General features: G+C 39.6%; 1 protein-coding gene across 4 annotated transcripts in view; it reads right to left on the bottom strand.

Annotated features, from left to right (window-relative positions):
* Positions 1–16,632, bottom strand: part of FRY (FRY microtubule binding protein) — a 232,999-nt gene that overhangs the window by 171,558 nt on the left and 44,809 nt on the right. For 2 of the 4 annotated variants that reach the window (XM_070749877.1, XM_070749878.1), the window contains exon 1: positions 11,255–11,394. The exons of the other annotated variants lie outside the window; for them this stretch is intronic. In XM_070749877.1, coding sequence (XP_070605978.1) covers positions 11,255–11,324 — 70 coding nt within the window. In that variant the 5' untranslated portion in view covers positions 11,325–11,394. Of the gene's footprint in view, positions 1–11,254; positions 11,395–16,632 lie in introns of those variants that run through there. 4 annotated transcript variants of the gene reach the window in all.

Below are 16,632 nucleotides of genomic sequence, written 5' to 3'. Positions count from 1 at the left end.
ATTATCTCCATAAATCTGGTAATTTTGTCTTTACTCTTGTGCTCACTGATGGAGACTAATCTCCCAATTTGAAAGTCCTCCTGCACCTCCAGCTCCTCCTAAAATAGCAGATGGAGGATGAGGCAAAGAAAACACTTGTCCAATTTGGCTAGAAACTTGTATAATGTCAGGTCAAACAAGGAAATCATATACACAAATGTGTGAATCATATGAGTTTCACACAGAATGTTTCAGACACATTTTTTAAAAGTCAAGACATACTTAAAGTCCTTGCAATATCTTGTGACTATCAAGTGGGGTTGCACTTTAGGACTGCATAGTTTATCAATGGCAATGATGTCAAGTGCCATTGTAAACATAGAACTAACTCTATGAGAAGCATAGGACCGTGTGAAAACATGTAGCATAATAAGGAAGAAGGAACTTGATAAAAGTATAGATAAAAGTCAAGGACCACTAAAATGAGACAAAAGTGTTTTTTGGGGGGGAAACAAATACTGTATGTGTGAAGTTTAGTTTATTAGTTTATTAGTTAAATATGCCAGATATTTTTTAAAAAAATATATTTTATAAAATAATTGATAAATAGAACAAATTAGTATAGGTTTATGCTTTTAGAAGGAATGGAATGGAATGACCCATTTAATCTAAACTTAAGTATTTTTTTCAGGGAAAAAAAATCTATTACCTGGCTATTGCTTGCTTCACAAATTCTGTCTATCCACAAGATTCAGGTCACTTGACAACTCTCTTTCTGCAATAAAGTCAGCCCCAAACCATTTTTACATCTTTCAACACTCTGCCTTTTAGCCACCTCATTTGATCAGCTGATCCTTCAAATAAGGGCTGCAATTAAAGACCAAAAATTCTACATTTCACCCAAAACTATGGATTTGCTTTCCTATGAAAAACATCACTGAACAAACATTTACTCTAATCTTGATTCATCATATTGTCAGGTTTCCCTAACTCATACCCCCCCAAAAAATGTTTACAGACTGAATCTCCAACCAAATGATGCCATATCTGTCATAGCTAATAGTATTTCCCCCTTGGCTGGAATAAGCCAAGTTTGACATGGGAGGAACTTGTTCTGGACTGCATGGGAAAAATGTAGCCATGATGTAAAGTGCTTTTTGTTTTAATGCTTATTTTGAGGTTTTGAGCTGGGTGTTAAATATGCGCAGGTTAATGAAGAAAGGGTTCTATATTTGCATGTTGGCCTCTGATTGGCTGTTCATTCTGGCGGGAGACTTGTTGCCATGTCAAATGGGGTTTGTTACTTTGCGAAACGTATAGTAAATAGTTAGAGACACGCCACTTTCCCTCAGAGAGAATTTCCCTGTAACTTTGACAGCTCTATTTCTTTTGCCTGTACCCTAATACAGAAAAAATAAAGACTGCTAATTCACCAGTTTGGCTAGCTTTAAGTACGTTTCACTGGCGACGAGGATGGGATGAACCTCCGCTATTAATTATTAGCCGGTCATGGAAACTCCGGCTGCTCCCTCAGCTGCCAAACCTCCAGAATTGTTTGATCCAGAAAAGATGACCTGGAAAGCCTATATTTTATTTATTAGATTTGTATGCCGCCCCTTTCCGTAGACTCATTTACGGAAATTTGATATATTTCTGGAAGCAGCGGGCATGAAGGATGCCGATAGTGGCAGGAAGTGAGCGATTTTTTAAAACCATTGCGGCACACAACTGTATGATTTAGCAGAAACCCTTACTGATCCGGAACCAGCAAAGGGGGAGGTTTTGGCTTCTAAACTAGCTAACCATTTCAAACCTATCAAACCGGCGCGAGTCTACAGGCATCAGTTCTCCCGGATGGCTCAGACTGAGGGAGAATCGATCAATCAATTTAACACATTTCCCCCTTGGCTGGAATAAGCCAAGTTTGGCATGGGAGGAACTTGTTTTGGACTGCATGGGAGAAATGTAGCCATGATGTAAAGTGCTTTTTGTTTTAATGCTTTTTTAAATTTTACCTTAGGTATTGTTTTTATTTTGAAGTTTTGAGCTGCTCAGAATTTGGTTCAGGATGGGTAGTCATCTAAATGTTTTAAATAAATAAACATAAATCACATTATTTGAAAGCATTAAGCAATAGCTTTTAAAAGCAAGCTTTTAACAATATCATTCAAATCCATCACTCTGGTGTACTATTAATCTATGTATTCAATAGTATTGTATTTCAAGAGAAGACCTCAAGAATCCATTATGTAAAGATGACTCATTGTTTTAACGCTGGGATATACAAACACATTAATATAAGTGTCAGAATAGTTGAAGATGGCTGAGATAACATCTCTAAGCAAAACTTTTTGATTCAGTGGGTCCTAAATGCTGTATGTGTTTTGACCAACAAACAACTCAGTGTGACAGATTTCTAGGAGTAACTATTTCCTCTGTACATTTTCATTTACATGGAAATGTTTATCCTTGCCACCCACCCATTTAATGCCTCTGGGCATCTTACAAGCTATAAAAACAATACATCTAAAATTAAATCTTAACTTATACTGTATGTTGAAAGTATAACATTAAAGTGTTGTGAAAATAAACATTTTAAGCTCCCTCCAGAAATGTAAAATACCAAGTATTGCTCAGCTACAGGAAAATTAACTTAAGAACAAATTTTAAAAAATAAGATAAGGAAAATTTAAGTCAAAAATGTATACTGGTAAATGCCCAGCTTTCTTTGAAGCATGCGTTTCATTTCTATTTTCAGCCTGAATTTAATTCTAATCTTGTGTTTCAATGAGATTTTGCCTCTTTTTCAAAATGGATTAGTTTTGCAGGGTTTGGCAGTTGGAAATTTTTCTTTTTCTTTTTCATGTATTATATTTTCAAATTACAAATAATAAAAAAGACTACAGGAAATTCAGCAGGTTCTGACAGGTTCTGGAAAATCGGTAGCAGAAATTTTGAGTAGTTCAGACTACTACTGGCTCCCAAGTGAGGTGGGAATGGAGATTTTGCAATATCCTTCCCCCAAGAGTGGAGAGGGAATGGGAATTTTGCAGTATCCTTCCCCTGCCATGCCCACCAAGCACACCTACAGAACTGATAGTAAAGAAATATGAATTTAACCCCTGCTAAACTAGTTCCAATCTCACTTACAATTACCTGGCAAGCATCTCCAATCCTTCTCACCTCTTCTTCACACAGCTATAAGTAAGAAATGAGAAACTTCTGTTTCCAGCTTGAGTTAACAGCTATTAAATCAATTTTTAGAGTATGGATAGAATACTAGATTGCAATTAATGCAAAACAAATGTAAACCTTTCTAGTGTTTCTTTCACAACCATCCTGATCAGTTGGATATTAGCAAAGCTAAGCATGACAGTAGATAAATAGACTACTAGTTGAATGACAAAGTTTGCATTTAAAAAAAAATTGTTCTATAACTCAGGACCTCCCCATGTTCTCCTGTCCAACCTCTCCTTTTTTGCTTCCATTCAATCATGTCTGATTCTTGGAGACTGCCTGGGAAAATCCCTGCAATTTTTTTGGCTATATTTTTCAGCCGTGGTTTGTCATTACCTGGTCCTAAGGCTAAGAGAAAATGACTAGTCCGTCTTCACCTTTAGGCTTTGTGCTTAAAGTGGCACTAGATCTCACAATATTCTCCTGGTAGCCTGATGCCTTAACTACTATTATTATTATTGAAATGGTTTTCATGCCTTTAGTGAAAAGTATTTAATGTGCTACTTGGTAGTATACCAAACAAGTAAAGCAAGCCAGAAGACAGCAGATGAAGACTTCCAACCCCTGTACTTTGACCTGGTACCTCTGTTTGCAAACATATTAATAGTTGTACACCAAGCAAGCATTATTTTAAAAACAGACTGCTACTCAAGCGTGAGCAAGCTCACCAATAGTTTTTTGAACAAGTGACATCAAAGCCTCTCATACCAGAAGCCAGGATAGGGAATTTTGTGGGTTTAACTCTGGTTTTTATGAGTACCCTGGAGTCTACCAAATACTGCCAGAATCGAAAGGTTTAAACATAAAATAATTCCGATCCCAGGAAAGCTGAATGCTTCCATTTACAATCTATTCTAAGTCTACATCCTTCAACTTATTTGAAGCAGCTTTCTTCCACCCACAATTTTTAAAATAACTAAGAAACTTTTAATTTGTTTTCTTATATTTCAAGCAAACAAATCAGAAGACAAGTTTGAATGAATTTATGATTTCATTGATACTCAGTTTTTGTTTATATAACCCCATTTACCTCTTAAATTATCTGGGGAAGAAAAATATTTCATAAAAAATGACAGAAGTTTGATAATAACTAATTTAACTTTTGCAGAGAATTCTGTTGATATTTTTTATTTTACTTTATTTTATTCCTATAGGTGAGACCCTTCTCTGTGGTGGCTCCAGCTCTCTGAAACCAGCTACGTCCTGAGATCCAGACAACCACCACCCTTCTGGCCTTCCGGAAAACTGTAAAGACCTGGCTTTTCTGGCAGGCTTGGGGCCAATTGATTCAATGGCATACCATCAAGATCTGACCATAAATGGCATGTGTGGTTTTTCGTTATTGTCGGTTCTATATTTTTTTAAATTGCTAATATTATTTATTTATTTACTTACTTACTTACTTACTTACTTAGTTACTTACTTACTTACTTACTTACTTACTTACTTATTAAATTTGTATGCCGCCCCTCTCCGTATTATATTGTATGTTTTAATTTTTTTCTGGTTCTGAACCACCTAGAGCAGTGATGGCAAACCTTTTTTTACTTGGGTGCCGAAAGAGCTTTGGCGCGAGCTATTGTGTATACCTGAGTGCCCACACCCATAATTCATTAGTTTTCCCCGCCCTCCAGAGGCTCTCTGGAGGCTGGAAACTGACTGTTTCCCATCTTCTGATGGGCCCCATAGGCTCATGTTTCGCCCTCCCCAGGCTCCAAAGCCTTCCTTAGAATTGATGGTGGGTAAAAACGCCCTCTCCCATCCTCCTGGAGGCTCTCTGGAAGCCAAAAATGCCCTCCAGAGCCTTTGCACAAGCCAAAAATCAGCTGGTCGGCACACACATGCATGTTGGAGCTGAGTTACAGCAACAGCTCGCGTGCCAGCAGATGTGGCTCCGCGTACCACCTGTGGCACCCGTGCCATAGGTTCGCCATCACTGGCCTAGATTCTCTAGGGTCGTGATGGTGAACCTATTGCACACGTGCCACAGGTGGCACACAGATCCATATTGGAGGGTACTGTGCCAGATGATTTTCGGCCTTAGGAAAGGCCATGTCGCCCTCCGGAAGCTTCAGGGAAGCTTCCCTGAAGTTCTAGAGTGCAAAAAAGCCACCCAACATACAAACCAGAGGTTTGGAAAACACACTTCCAGTTGGCCCATTGTGCTGATTTTTGCACTCCTGAGGGTTCAGGCAATCTTCTTGAAGCCCTGGAGTGCAAAGAACAGCACAATGGGCAAGCCAGAAGTATGTTTTCCGAATTTCCAGCTTGCCTGTTGTGCTGTTTTTTTGCCCTCCAGGGCTTCAGGAAGATTCCCTGAACACTAAAGAGTACGGGCAAACTGGAAGTCTGTTTTTCTGAACTTTCAGTTTGCCCATTGGACCGTTTTTTCATGTGTGTGCGCATGCTTGGGGTGGGGGAAGGGGTGTGGTCATATGAACCCATGCTAGCACACCCACACGAACCAAAAAACCTTGCCATCATTGCCCTAGGGAATTGGGCAGCATACAAATTGAATCAATCAATCAATTAAACAAAAAAACAAAAAAACAAACAAAGTTTGATTAAGCTGAATAACTTCTAATTATATTGCTAATGAAAATGATTCAACCGGATAGAAAATACATGCCATGACAATAACTTAATTTTCATTAAAATTAAAAACTGTTTTGCCACCATTTTCATATTACATATTTTAAAATCAAACAAAAATCTACCAAAACTTTTATTTCTCTCTCCTGTCCTGCTATAGCCTCTATTCAAATCAATTAACAATAGGTCAGAAACAAAGAATTAATGCTATGCACAAGAATGATGATTAGAATTATTAGAATGCCACCACTGTTACAATATTATTCACTTTATGGTTAAGAAATTCAGATAAACCTTAAGTCAGTGCCTTTCAATATCACCATATTTTAGATCTGTATTTGAATAATCAGTATCTCAACTCAACTCATACACAAATTTAAAACACAGCACATGCCAGTGATATTTAATTAGCGATATGGCCTCCATAAGCTACATGTTACATATGTAAATGTTCCGATATCATATTTATATATCATAGTACAGTATACAAATTATACATACCGGTAATACAGAATAGCCGTATCCTTCCAGAAAGAATTGCACAATTGTTAGGCAGGTTGTATTTCTGAGGATTAATTTTATTATTGAACAACTACAGAGTTTTTGGTCAATCCAAAATGTTAATAAACCTCAAACCTGACTATTTAAGAAAGTAAAAGTGAGGTTTTGGTTTTCTTAGGAGAATATCTATGTGTGCAAAATTATTGGGCAACTATTAGTGTGCAGAATTATTATGCAACTAAATGAAAAATGAAATTTTTCCCATCTCACTCATTTATTTCCATCTGTTAAAGTGAGAATAATAAACAACTCAAAATTTGCAAATACAGTGTTCCCTCGATTTTCGCAGGGGGTGCGTTCCGAGACCGCCCACGAAAGTCGAATTTCTGCGAAGTAGAGATGCGGAAGTAAATACACTATTTTTGGCTATGAACAGTATCACAAGCCTTCCCTTAACACTTTAAACCCCTAAATTGCAATTTCCCATTCCCTTAGCAACTATTTAGATTATTACTTACCATGTTTATTTATGAAAGTTTATTAAAAAATTATTTATTAAAGGCAGATGAAAGTTTGGCGATGACATATGATGTCATCAGGTGGGAAAAACCGTGGTATAGGGAAAAAACCCGTGAAGTATTTTTTAATTAATATTTTTGAAAAACCGTGGTAGACTTTTCACGAAGTTCGAACCTGCGAAAATTGAGGGAACACTGTAAACATTTCTGACATTAAAAAAAGAAAACACACATCAGTGACCAATATAGTCACCCTTCTTTTCAATAAGTCATAAGCCTTCCATTCATGAACTTTGTCAGTTTCTTGAACAGTTGACTATCAACTGTTTGTGCAGCAGCAACTGTAGCCTCTCAGCTTCTGTTCAGAGAAGTGTGTACTGTTTTCCTATATTGTAAATCTCCCATTTAAGAAGGGCCCACAAGTTCTCAATAGGGTTTAGGTCAGGTGAGGAAGGGGGCCATGTCATTGTAAAGCCCCCATATAGCCCTATAAAGCCCTTACATGGCTTAGGACCAAACTACCTTTGGGACTGTCTTCTGCCTCATGCATCCAAGCGGCCGGTTAGTTCCCATAGAGTTGGCCTTCTCAAGGTCTCATCAGCCAGACAATGTCGTCTGGCAGGACCTAGGGGAAGAGCCTTCTCTGTGACGGACCCGACCCTCTGGAATGAACTCCCTCTGGAGATACGTACCACCCCCTCGGCTCCTGGTCTTTTGTAAAGCTCTGAAGACCCACCGCATGGGGGCCGTGAGTGATGAGATTGTCTCCGGTCGATATTATGAATGATTGAATTGGATGAATGTGTATGACAGTATATGGGGGTTTTAACACTTTTAGTAATTCTATATAATTCTTTTAAAGTAATTTAGATTCCTTTTATATATTGTTGCATTTTTAATATTGTATGCCGCCCTGAGTTGCTTTGAGAAGAGCGGCATAGAAATCTACTTAAAATTAAATAAATAAATAAACAAACGAACAAATAAATCTTTCATCTTTAAGGCCTTTACTTGCTAGCCGTGCTGTGGAGTACTTTGATACGTGTGATGGAGCATTGTCCTGCATAAAAATCATGGTCTTCTTGCAAGATACATGCATTTTCCTGTACCACTGCTGGAAGAAAATGTCTTCTAAAAACTGGCCGTAGGTTTGGAAGTTGATTTCGCGTCCATCTTCAACCTGAAAAGGTCTGATGAGCTCATCTTAAATAATACTAACCCCCTACCTCTACCTTGCTGGCGTCTGAGCAGAAGTGGAGTTCTGTGCCTGTTACTGATCCAGCCCTGGGCCCATCCATCTGGTCTGTCAAAAGTCACTCTCATCTTATCAGTCCGTTAAACCTTTGAAAAATCTGCCGTTTGATATTTCTTGGCCCAGTCTTGCCATTTCAACTAAGGTGTCTTGTTCAGTGGTGATTGGGTTTCAGCCTTCTTTACCTTGGCCATGTTTCTGAGCACTGAACACCTTGTACTTCTGGCCACTCCAGGTAGGTTGCAGTTATTTTTATTTATTTATTTTGTCCAATACACAATGAGGGTTTTTAGTGGGTATATATATATATACACACATAGTAAAATACACGATGAAGGTTATAGAGGAGATACTCATAGTAAAATATATCTAAGAAAGAATAGAAAAGAAGATATAGTAATAGAACATATCAATGAAAGAATAGAAGAAGAGATATAGGAATAGAAAAAGGTATAGGAAATATAGGAGAGCAATAGGACAGGGGACGGAAGGCACTCTAGTGCACTTGTACTTGCCCCTTAATGACCTCTTAGGAATCTGGATAGGTCAACCATAGATAATCCAAGGGTAAAGTGTTGGGGGTTTGGGGATGACACTATGGAGTCCGGTAATGAGTTCCACGCTTCAACAACTCGGTTACTGAAGTCATATTTTTTACAGTCATGTTTGGAGCGGTTAATATTAAGTTTAAATCTGTTGTGTGCTCTTGTGTTGTTGTGGTTGAAGCTGAAGTAGTTGCCGACAGGCAGGACGTTGCAGCATATGATCTTGTGGGCAATACTTAGATCTTGTTTAAGGCGTCTTAATTCTAGGCTTTCCAGGCCCAGGATTGAAAGTTCTGGAATATGATAGCACTGGAGGATCAGGGGGTCCTGGTAACTTCACATATGATTCCTCTCAAATCTTTGGCAGTTAATGAGCATCTTTTTTTCCTCAGCATATTTCTTGCGACCCTGTTGATTATTTGGAATAAAATGTCTGATGGTTCTGTGTTCATGTCCCAATACCTTAGCAATTTCACCAGTGCTGCATCTGTCTGAAAGACTTATTATTATTTTTGATTTTTTTTCAGAGTCAGTTAAATCTCTTTTTTGGCCGATTTTGGCTGAGGGAAAGACATTGCTGAATAATTACGCACACCTTGATATAGGGCAGTGATGGTGAACCTATGGCACGGTGCCACAGGTGGCACATGGAGCCATATCTGCTGGCACGCGAGCCTTTGTCCTAGCTCAGCTCCAGCTGATTTTTGGCCCGCACAAAGACTCTGGGAGGGTGTTTTTGGCTTCCAAAGAGCCTCTGGGGGGATGAGGGAGGGCGTTTTTACCCTCCCCTGGCTCCAGGGAAGCCTTTGGAGCCTGGGGAAGGCAAAACACATGCCTACTAGGCCCACCAGAAGTTGGGAAACAAGCCATTTCCGGCCTCTAGAGGGCCTCTGGGGAGAGTGGGGGAAGCTGTTTTGGCCCTCCCCGGGCATTGAATTATGGGTGTGGGCATTCAGGCATGTGCGATAGCATGCGCCCACACTCTTTCGGCACCCAAGGGGAAAATGGTTCGCCATCATTGATATAGGGTGCTAATCTCCTTAGGCCATACCCTCCCTCATTACACATACACATCACCTGATATGCTTACATCCAATAAGCATTCAAGTTTATACGGGTAAGAGGTGGAAAACATGCATTAAAATGATTATACGGTCAAAATACTCACTCGCTTAATAATTGTGCACACAGGGTAAAAGTGGCTAGAATCTGGTGCCATTCAAGCATGCTGACGTAAAGTAGGCATGGACAGGACACATTTCTCAAATGAAATTTCACTTTATGAAAAGAATCAAAGTAGACAGACTAGAGGCTTTAATTAACTTCACATTAGTCGTGCACATTCTTGACATTCACTGAGCTTTATTACAAAGAATGTTTCCTACACATAAAAAATAGAACACTTTAATTACCATCAGTAATAGTGACCTCTCTGCAAACATTGCATAGCTCCAGTCTCATTTGTTTACACTGTGGATCTCCCTCATTTGGTGTCAGAATCCCTTACCAGAAATATAATGGAACCAATAAAACCACAAAGTGTGTGTGGGGGGTGTGGGGGGTGAATACTGAATAGTTTATTATATCAGAGGAGTCCATCCTTCCTACTCTATTAATTCAGTAAATATGTAAAAATATTAAAGATGATTTGTCATTTCCTCCTGTGTTTCTCCCCTTGGGAGAAAAACAAAATATGTCAAGTGCTGCTATTCAGTTGAAGAGCCATCCTGCCCCACAAAACGACAAGTCACAAAACCAAGCACAAACATTTAAGGATGGTATTTACATTTAACATTTAAGGATGGTAAACCCCTGTCCTAATGTTTCTCTTTTACTAGTATCATGTATATAAATATTATTGTGTAGTATCTTTGCATACCACCAATATGTATAATAATAATAATAATAATAATAATAATAATAATAATAATAATAGTAGTAGTAGTAGTAGTAATAATAATAATAGAAACATAGAAGACTGACAGCAGAAAAAGACCTCATGGTCCATCTAGTCTGCCCTTATACTATTTCCTGTATTTTATCTTACAATGGATATATATTTATCCCAGGCATGTTTAAATTCAGTTACTGTGGATAATAATAATAATAATAATAATAATAATAATAATAATAATAATATACTACCACCAATATGTATAATAATAATAATAATAATAATAATAATAATAATAATAATAATAATATTTATTAGATTTGTATGCTGCCCCTCTCCGAGGACTCGGAGCGGCTCACAACAGGACAATATACAATGTACTTGACCAAACAAATACATTAAACAAAACAAATAAATAAATAAACTAGAACCAGGCCACTCTGCTCTTTTCTAGATTCAGGAAGATGAACTTGAGAGGTTCTTTGGAAAATCCCAGCAAAACCAGGTAAGAACCGAAATCCTACCTTCCTCCTCCAAGAACGATGATTACAACCACAGCTATAATTACAACCGCAATTATGATTTGCTTATGCAAAGTACATCATGGGAGCCTTCCCCCCCCCCATAAGCCATCAGCCCCCAAGGCAAGGATGCTACTAGCAATTCTGTAGGAGGTGGAGAATAGGGGGGGGGGGAGGAAAGGGGGGGGGGAAGGAGAAGGAGGAAGCTCACTCACTATTGCTCCAGGATTTCAGCAGATACTTGATACTGATTTCAAAGAAGCCGGAATCCTGCTGGCTGGCCATGGTTGCGGCATCCGAGGGAAGATTTTTCTCCAAGCGAGCAGCTCGAGCGGCAGGTAATTTTTTTGGCCGGCTGAGATGTGACTGTCACCAGTTAGTGATGTCAACGGAGGGGTCAGGGGAGGAAATGAAGTCTCCGCAGAGCCTCTCCTTCCGCTCCTGAGGGGCGCTTCGCTCCTGCAGAGGCGGCGGTGGCGGCGGCTGCTCCCTCGTCCGCGGACAATGAACGGAGCAGCCTCGTCCTGGGCTCATCCTTCACCGCCGCCTCCCCATCGCACGGAGCCCCGGGAGGGGAAGAGTCCAAACAGGCGCCCCTTCCCTCACCATCCACCGGCGGCTGACGACGCTGCTGAGGCGGGGGCTACTGCTTGCCCGGACGCCGCCGTCTCCTTCTTATATATAATATATATTATAATAATAATAATAATAATTTATCAGATTTGTATGCCTCGGAGGAGAGGAGCGGTCGGAAGGGAGAAATAAAAACACTCCTTCCTGCAACACCCCCCCCCTCAAAAACCCTCCCGGCAGTGCAGGGCGGCCCGGGCGATTGGCCCCCGAGAGCAGCTTCCAAGGGGCGCGCGGGAAAGATGGGAGCTCAGCCCCGTTTGGTGTTGTTTTGATGCCAGCTACTGCTGCCGCCGCCTTGTCAGCTGCTTCCCCTCCCAAGAACAACAACAACGCCTAATTCTCGACAACTGCATCATGCTGCGGTAAAGCCCAAACTGCACCCATCCGAGAGGGTTGCAGTGACGGGGCCTCTTTTCTCCTCCTTTCCTTCCCTCCGCCTTCCCCCCCCCACCCCCGCCTCCAAAGGTTTGGCCCGGCGCTTCCCCTTGTTTGGGTTCTCTCGGCACCAGACCCAGTCGGAGCTGCTGCTGCTGGTACCGTTTTGTCTTGGGTCGGATTTTAAAGAGGCAGCAGCCGGGGGGATAAACGGCTTGCTGTATTAAAAGCCCCTCTAGGTTTGCCCCCTCATAGAATTCTTTATTATTCTATTAAAGAATAGAATAAAATTCATTATGGCCAAGTGTGATTGCACACACAAGGAATTTGCCATTGGTGCATATGCTCTCAGTGTACATAAAAGAAAAAAGATACATTTGTCAAGAAGCATGAGGTACCACACTTAATGATTGTCATAGGGGTCAAATAAGCAGTGAGGAAACAATATTAATAAAAATCTTAAGGATACAAGCAACTCATTACAGTCAGAATAGAATGGAATGGAATGGAATGGAATAGAATTCATTATCGGCACACACAAGGAATTTGCACACACAAGGAATTTGCCTTTGGCGCATAGGCTCTCAGTGTGCATAAAAGAAAAAGATACATTTGTCAAGAAGCATGAGGTACCACACTTAATGATTGTCATAGGGGGCAAATAAGCACTGAGGAAACAATATTAATAAAAATCTTAAGGATGCAAGCAACAAGTTACAGTCAGAATAGAATAGAATAGAATGTAATAGAATTCATTATCGGCCAAGTGTGATTGCACACACAAGGAATTTGCCTTTGGCGCATAGGCTCTCAGTGTGCATAAAAGAAAAAGATACATTTGTCAAGAAGCATGAGGTACCACACTTAATGATTGTCACAGGGGTCAAATAAGCAATGAGGAAACAATATTAATAAAAATCTTAAGGATACAAGTTACAGTCATACAGTCATAAGTGGGAGGAAATGGGTGATAATACATTATTCCATGGCTACAGCAATAGCAGTAGCATTTAGATTTATATACTGCTTCACAATGCTTTTACAGCCATCTCTAAGCGGTTTACAGAGAGCCACCATATTGCCCCCCAACAATCTGGGTCCTCATATTACCAACCTTGGAAGGATGGAAGGCTGAGTCAACCTTGGATATGGCTAAGCTACAACATCCCTTTTTTGTACCGAGTTGGCCACCTGCTTTAGCGGGAGAAATGAACATTGTACTGAAATCAAAGGGACTTGACACCCTTTTTAGACCCCCCTTCCCGCTTCCAAATTAAGACATGTTTTAATTTAATTCAATTTATTTAACTTCTAAGCCGCCCAATTCCTAGTGGACTCATAGGCAATATAAAACAATAAAATATACAGCATTAAATAACATCTGGGGGATGGGGGGAATTTCCCCCCAGGGAAGCTTCTGATGCCTGGGTAGAGTGAAAAACAGGCCTACCAGGACCACCAGAGGTTGGGCCAATTTCCAGCCTCCAGTGGGCCTCTGGGGTGGGAGGAGAGGCCATTTTCAACTCCCTCACTGGCATTGAATTAAGGGTATGGGCATTCACAATTGCACAATAGTGTGCACTCACACTCTTTTGGCACCCGAGGGGAAAAAGTTTCGCCAACAATGGTCTAATCTGTGGGTCCCGCTCCTACCTCCCAAGCTCATTCTCACATCTCATTACAGAGGCAGAGCTCCAATCACTTACATTGTGGCCACTGTCTTGACATTTTTGATCTATGCTGCAAACATTATTATTATTATTATTATTATTATTATTATTATTATTATTATTATGTCAATACAACACAGCAAGCACCTAGGACTGCGTGATGTAGCATCGAATTATGTTTGCCGATCCGAGTAAAGTGGCCTTTTGCAATTGACAGATGGAGATTTTGTCAATTCCGATGGTTTTCAAATGTCTGCTGAGATCCTTTGGCACTGTGCCCAGCGTGCCAAGTACCACTGGGACCACTTTCACTGGCTTGTGCCAGAGAAATATTATTACAGTATTATTATTATTATTATTATTATTATTATTATTATTATTATTATTATTATTATTTAGATTTGTATGCTGCCCCTCTCCGGAGACTGAGCGGCTCACAACATCCCTGGCTCTTAGATATACTCTTGCAAAATTGGGACATTGCCCATTTGCAGTCATTCCTTATCCATTTTTAATTACCCTTGAAGAATGCTGAGATATCTCAGCTGATTTTTCAGGTGGTCCAAACACAGCCATTGACTACTGAATGGGCAAAATATAATTATTGCTACATTTTAAATAGTGTCATTGGCTCACTGTCCATTTCCAAAAACATTTCCAATTTTGACAATAGCTCTTAATGGCTGCTGTCTGTATATCTGTTCCTAAATTTTAAAATTTAAGCTTGCTCTTGTTGCTCCATGTTCTAAAATTAGACTTATTAGTGAACAGGGAAGAATCTGCTCCTCTCTGAATGGCTTCCTTGGTGCCAACATTGATGTATAATTCAGAACAGAATGAAATCAGATCAGTTTTTAAAGGTCTTATGCAATTTCCTGTCTCATTTTATATTTTAAATTATTTTAATTGATGGCTACAACCTGATCTAGAAGCTTTCAGATGGAAGTACAAATATATTAAGCATATAAAATAGCAATTACACTTCAGATTAAATATAATATTATTTAAAACTTCTAATACGTTTAGTAAAATTAAAATGGAAATTTACTATATTGATGGACATTGTAATTTGAGGAGAATAAAATGCACAATTATATTTAGAACAAAAAAGTGTCATTTTCTATTATAATTTGACATAGGACTAGGGATTTTTCATTCATTTTTAAATAACAACCTTAAATACTTAATTTATTTAACCAGCTCTGCTCCAAAGTTTACATTACTTGTTAATGTCCATTTGTCTAGTGTCCTGTGATCAAAATATTTATAATAGAATTGTTCTCATATCATCTGCCAGCATACTACAAACAAGTACTTTCATAACACACAAAACTGCCCATGCATGTTATGGTGTACATTAACTGCCTTGCTCTGGAATTACCAGTTGAAATGCAAATCAGCAATACTACCTGTATGACCTGAAAAAAGGAACTGATCTGCATATTTTCTACCTGCAAAAACATCAGAAAAAGGAAAATCTTCAACCTCCTTCCCAAGAAGACCAAAGCTGATGAGTGAGGAATTGAAATACTATACCAAATATTAGGATGGATAAAATGTAGGATTCAAATGCAGATACAGTATTTATCTCATTTGTTTTTTCCTGTGAGAAGCATGTTCCTCTGCTGCCCCCAAGTGGCTTCAGATGTTGGAGCAGCACAAGGATGAGTCATTAAACTATAGTATGCATAAACAACCACTTTACCATGTTTTCCTCTCGTCTATTAACCAGCACAAAAGTATGCCAGAGTTTAGGTTTACTTCTATACCACAATAGTGAATTATCAGTTTATATCCAACTTCTCCTGTCAATATCTAATGTATCGCAAAAACTCATTGAGAGCGAAAGGTTTACTCTAAAAAATTATTACAGAGGAATAAAAAATATCTATTCTCAACTGAAAGGCAAGGAGGAACACTCTCCCATTTAAAAACAATGAAGAGCCACGAGCACCCCTCGGCTTATAACCTAATATGTAACAGGTTTGAAACTCTCTGTACAGTGATACCTTGTCTTACAAACTTAATTGGTTCCGGGACGAGGTTCTTAAGGTGAAAAGTTTGTAAGACGAAACAATATTTCCCATAGGAATCAATGGAAAAGCAATTAATGAGTGCATGCCCAAAATTCACCCCTTGTGCCAGCCGAAGCGCCCGTTTTTGCACTACTGGGATTCTCCTGAGGCTCCCCTCCATGGGAAACCCCACCTCCAGACTTCTGTGTTTTTGCGATGCTGCGATTTCACTGAGGCTCCCCTCGCTGGGAAACCCCACCTCCGGACTTCCGTTGCCAGCGAAGCACCCGTTTTTGCGCTGCTGGGATTCCCCTGCTGAGATTCCCCTGCAGCATCACAAAAACACGGAAGTCCAGAGGTGGGGTTTCTCATGGAGGGGAGCCTCAGGGGAATCCCAGCAGTGCAAAAATGGGCGCTTCGGCTGGCAACGGAAGTCCGGAAGCGGGGCATCCCAGTGGCAGCAGCTTGTGTTTGTAAGGTGAAAATAGTTTGTAAGAAGAGGCAAAAAAATCTTAAACCCCGGGTTTGTATCTCGAAAAGTTTGTATGATGAGGCGTTTGTAAGACAAGGTATCACTGTATTTAAAAGCATTTCTATTTTTTTAAATTAAGGATTAAACAAGGAGTCTGACTTTTGCACAAATTGTTATACTATAAATCTCTGTCACTCTCCACATTAAAGAAGAAGAGTTGGGCAGATCACCAGGAGGGTTCAATATATATTGCTCAAAAATATAAAGGGAACACTCAAATAACACATCCTAGATCTGAATGAATGAAATATTCTCATTGAATACTTTGTTCTGTACAGAGTTGAATGTGCTGACAAATGAAATTGACTGTCAATCAGTGTTGCTTCCTAAGTGGACAGATTGATTTCACAGAAGTTTGCTTTACTTGG

The sequence above is a fragment of the Erythrolamprus reginae genome, chromosome 4 (assembly GCF_031021105.1).
Source record: "Erythrolamprus reginae isolate rEryReg1 chromosome 4, rEryReg1.hap1, whole genome shotgun sequence".
Taxonomy (NCBI): domain Eukaryota; kingdom Metazoa; phylum Chordata; class Lepidosauria; order Squamata; family Dipsadidae; genus Erythrolamprus; species Erythrolamprus reginae.
Note: the sequence above shows the minus strand (reverse complement) of the source record. Positions and strands in the feature narration are given on the sequence as shown.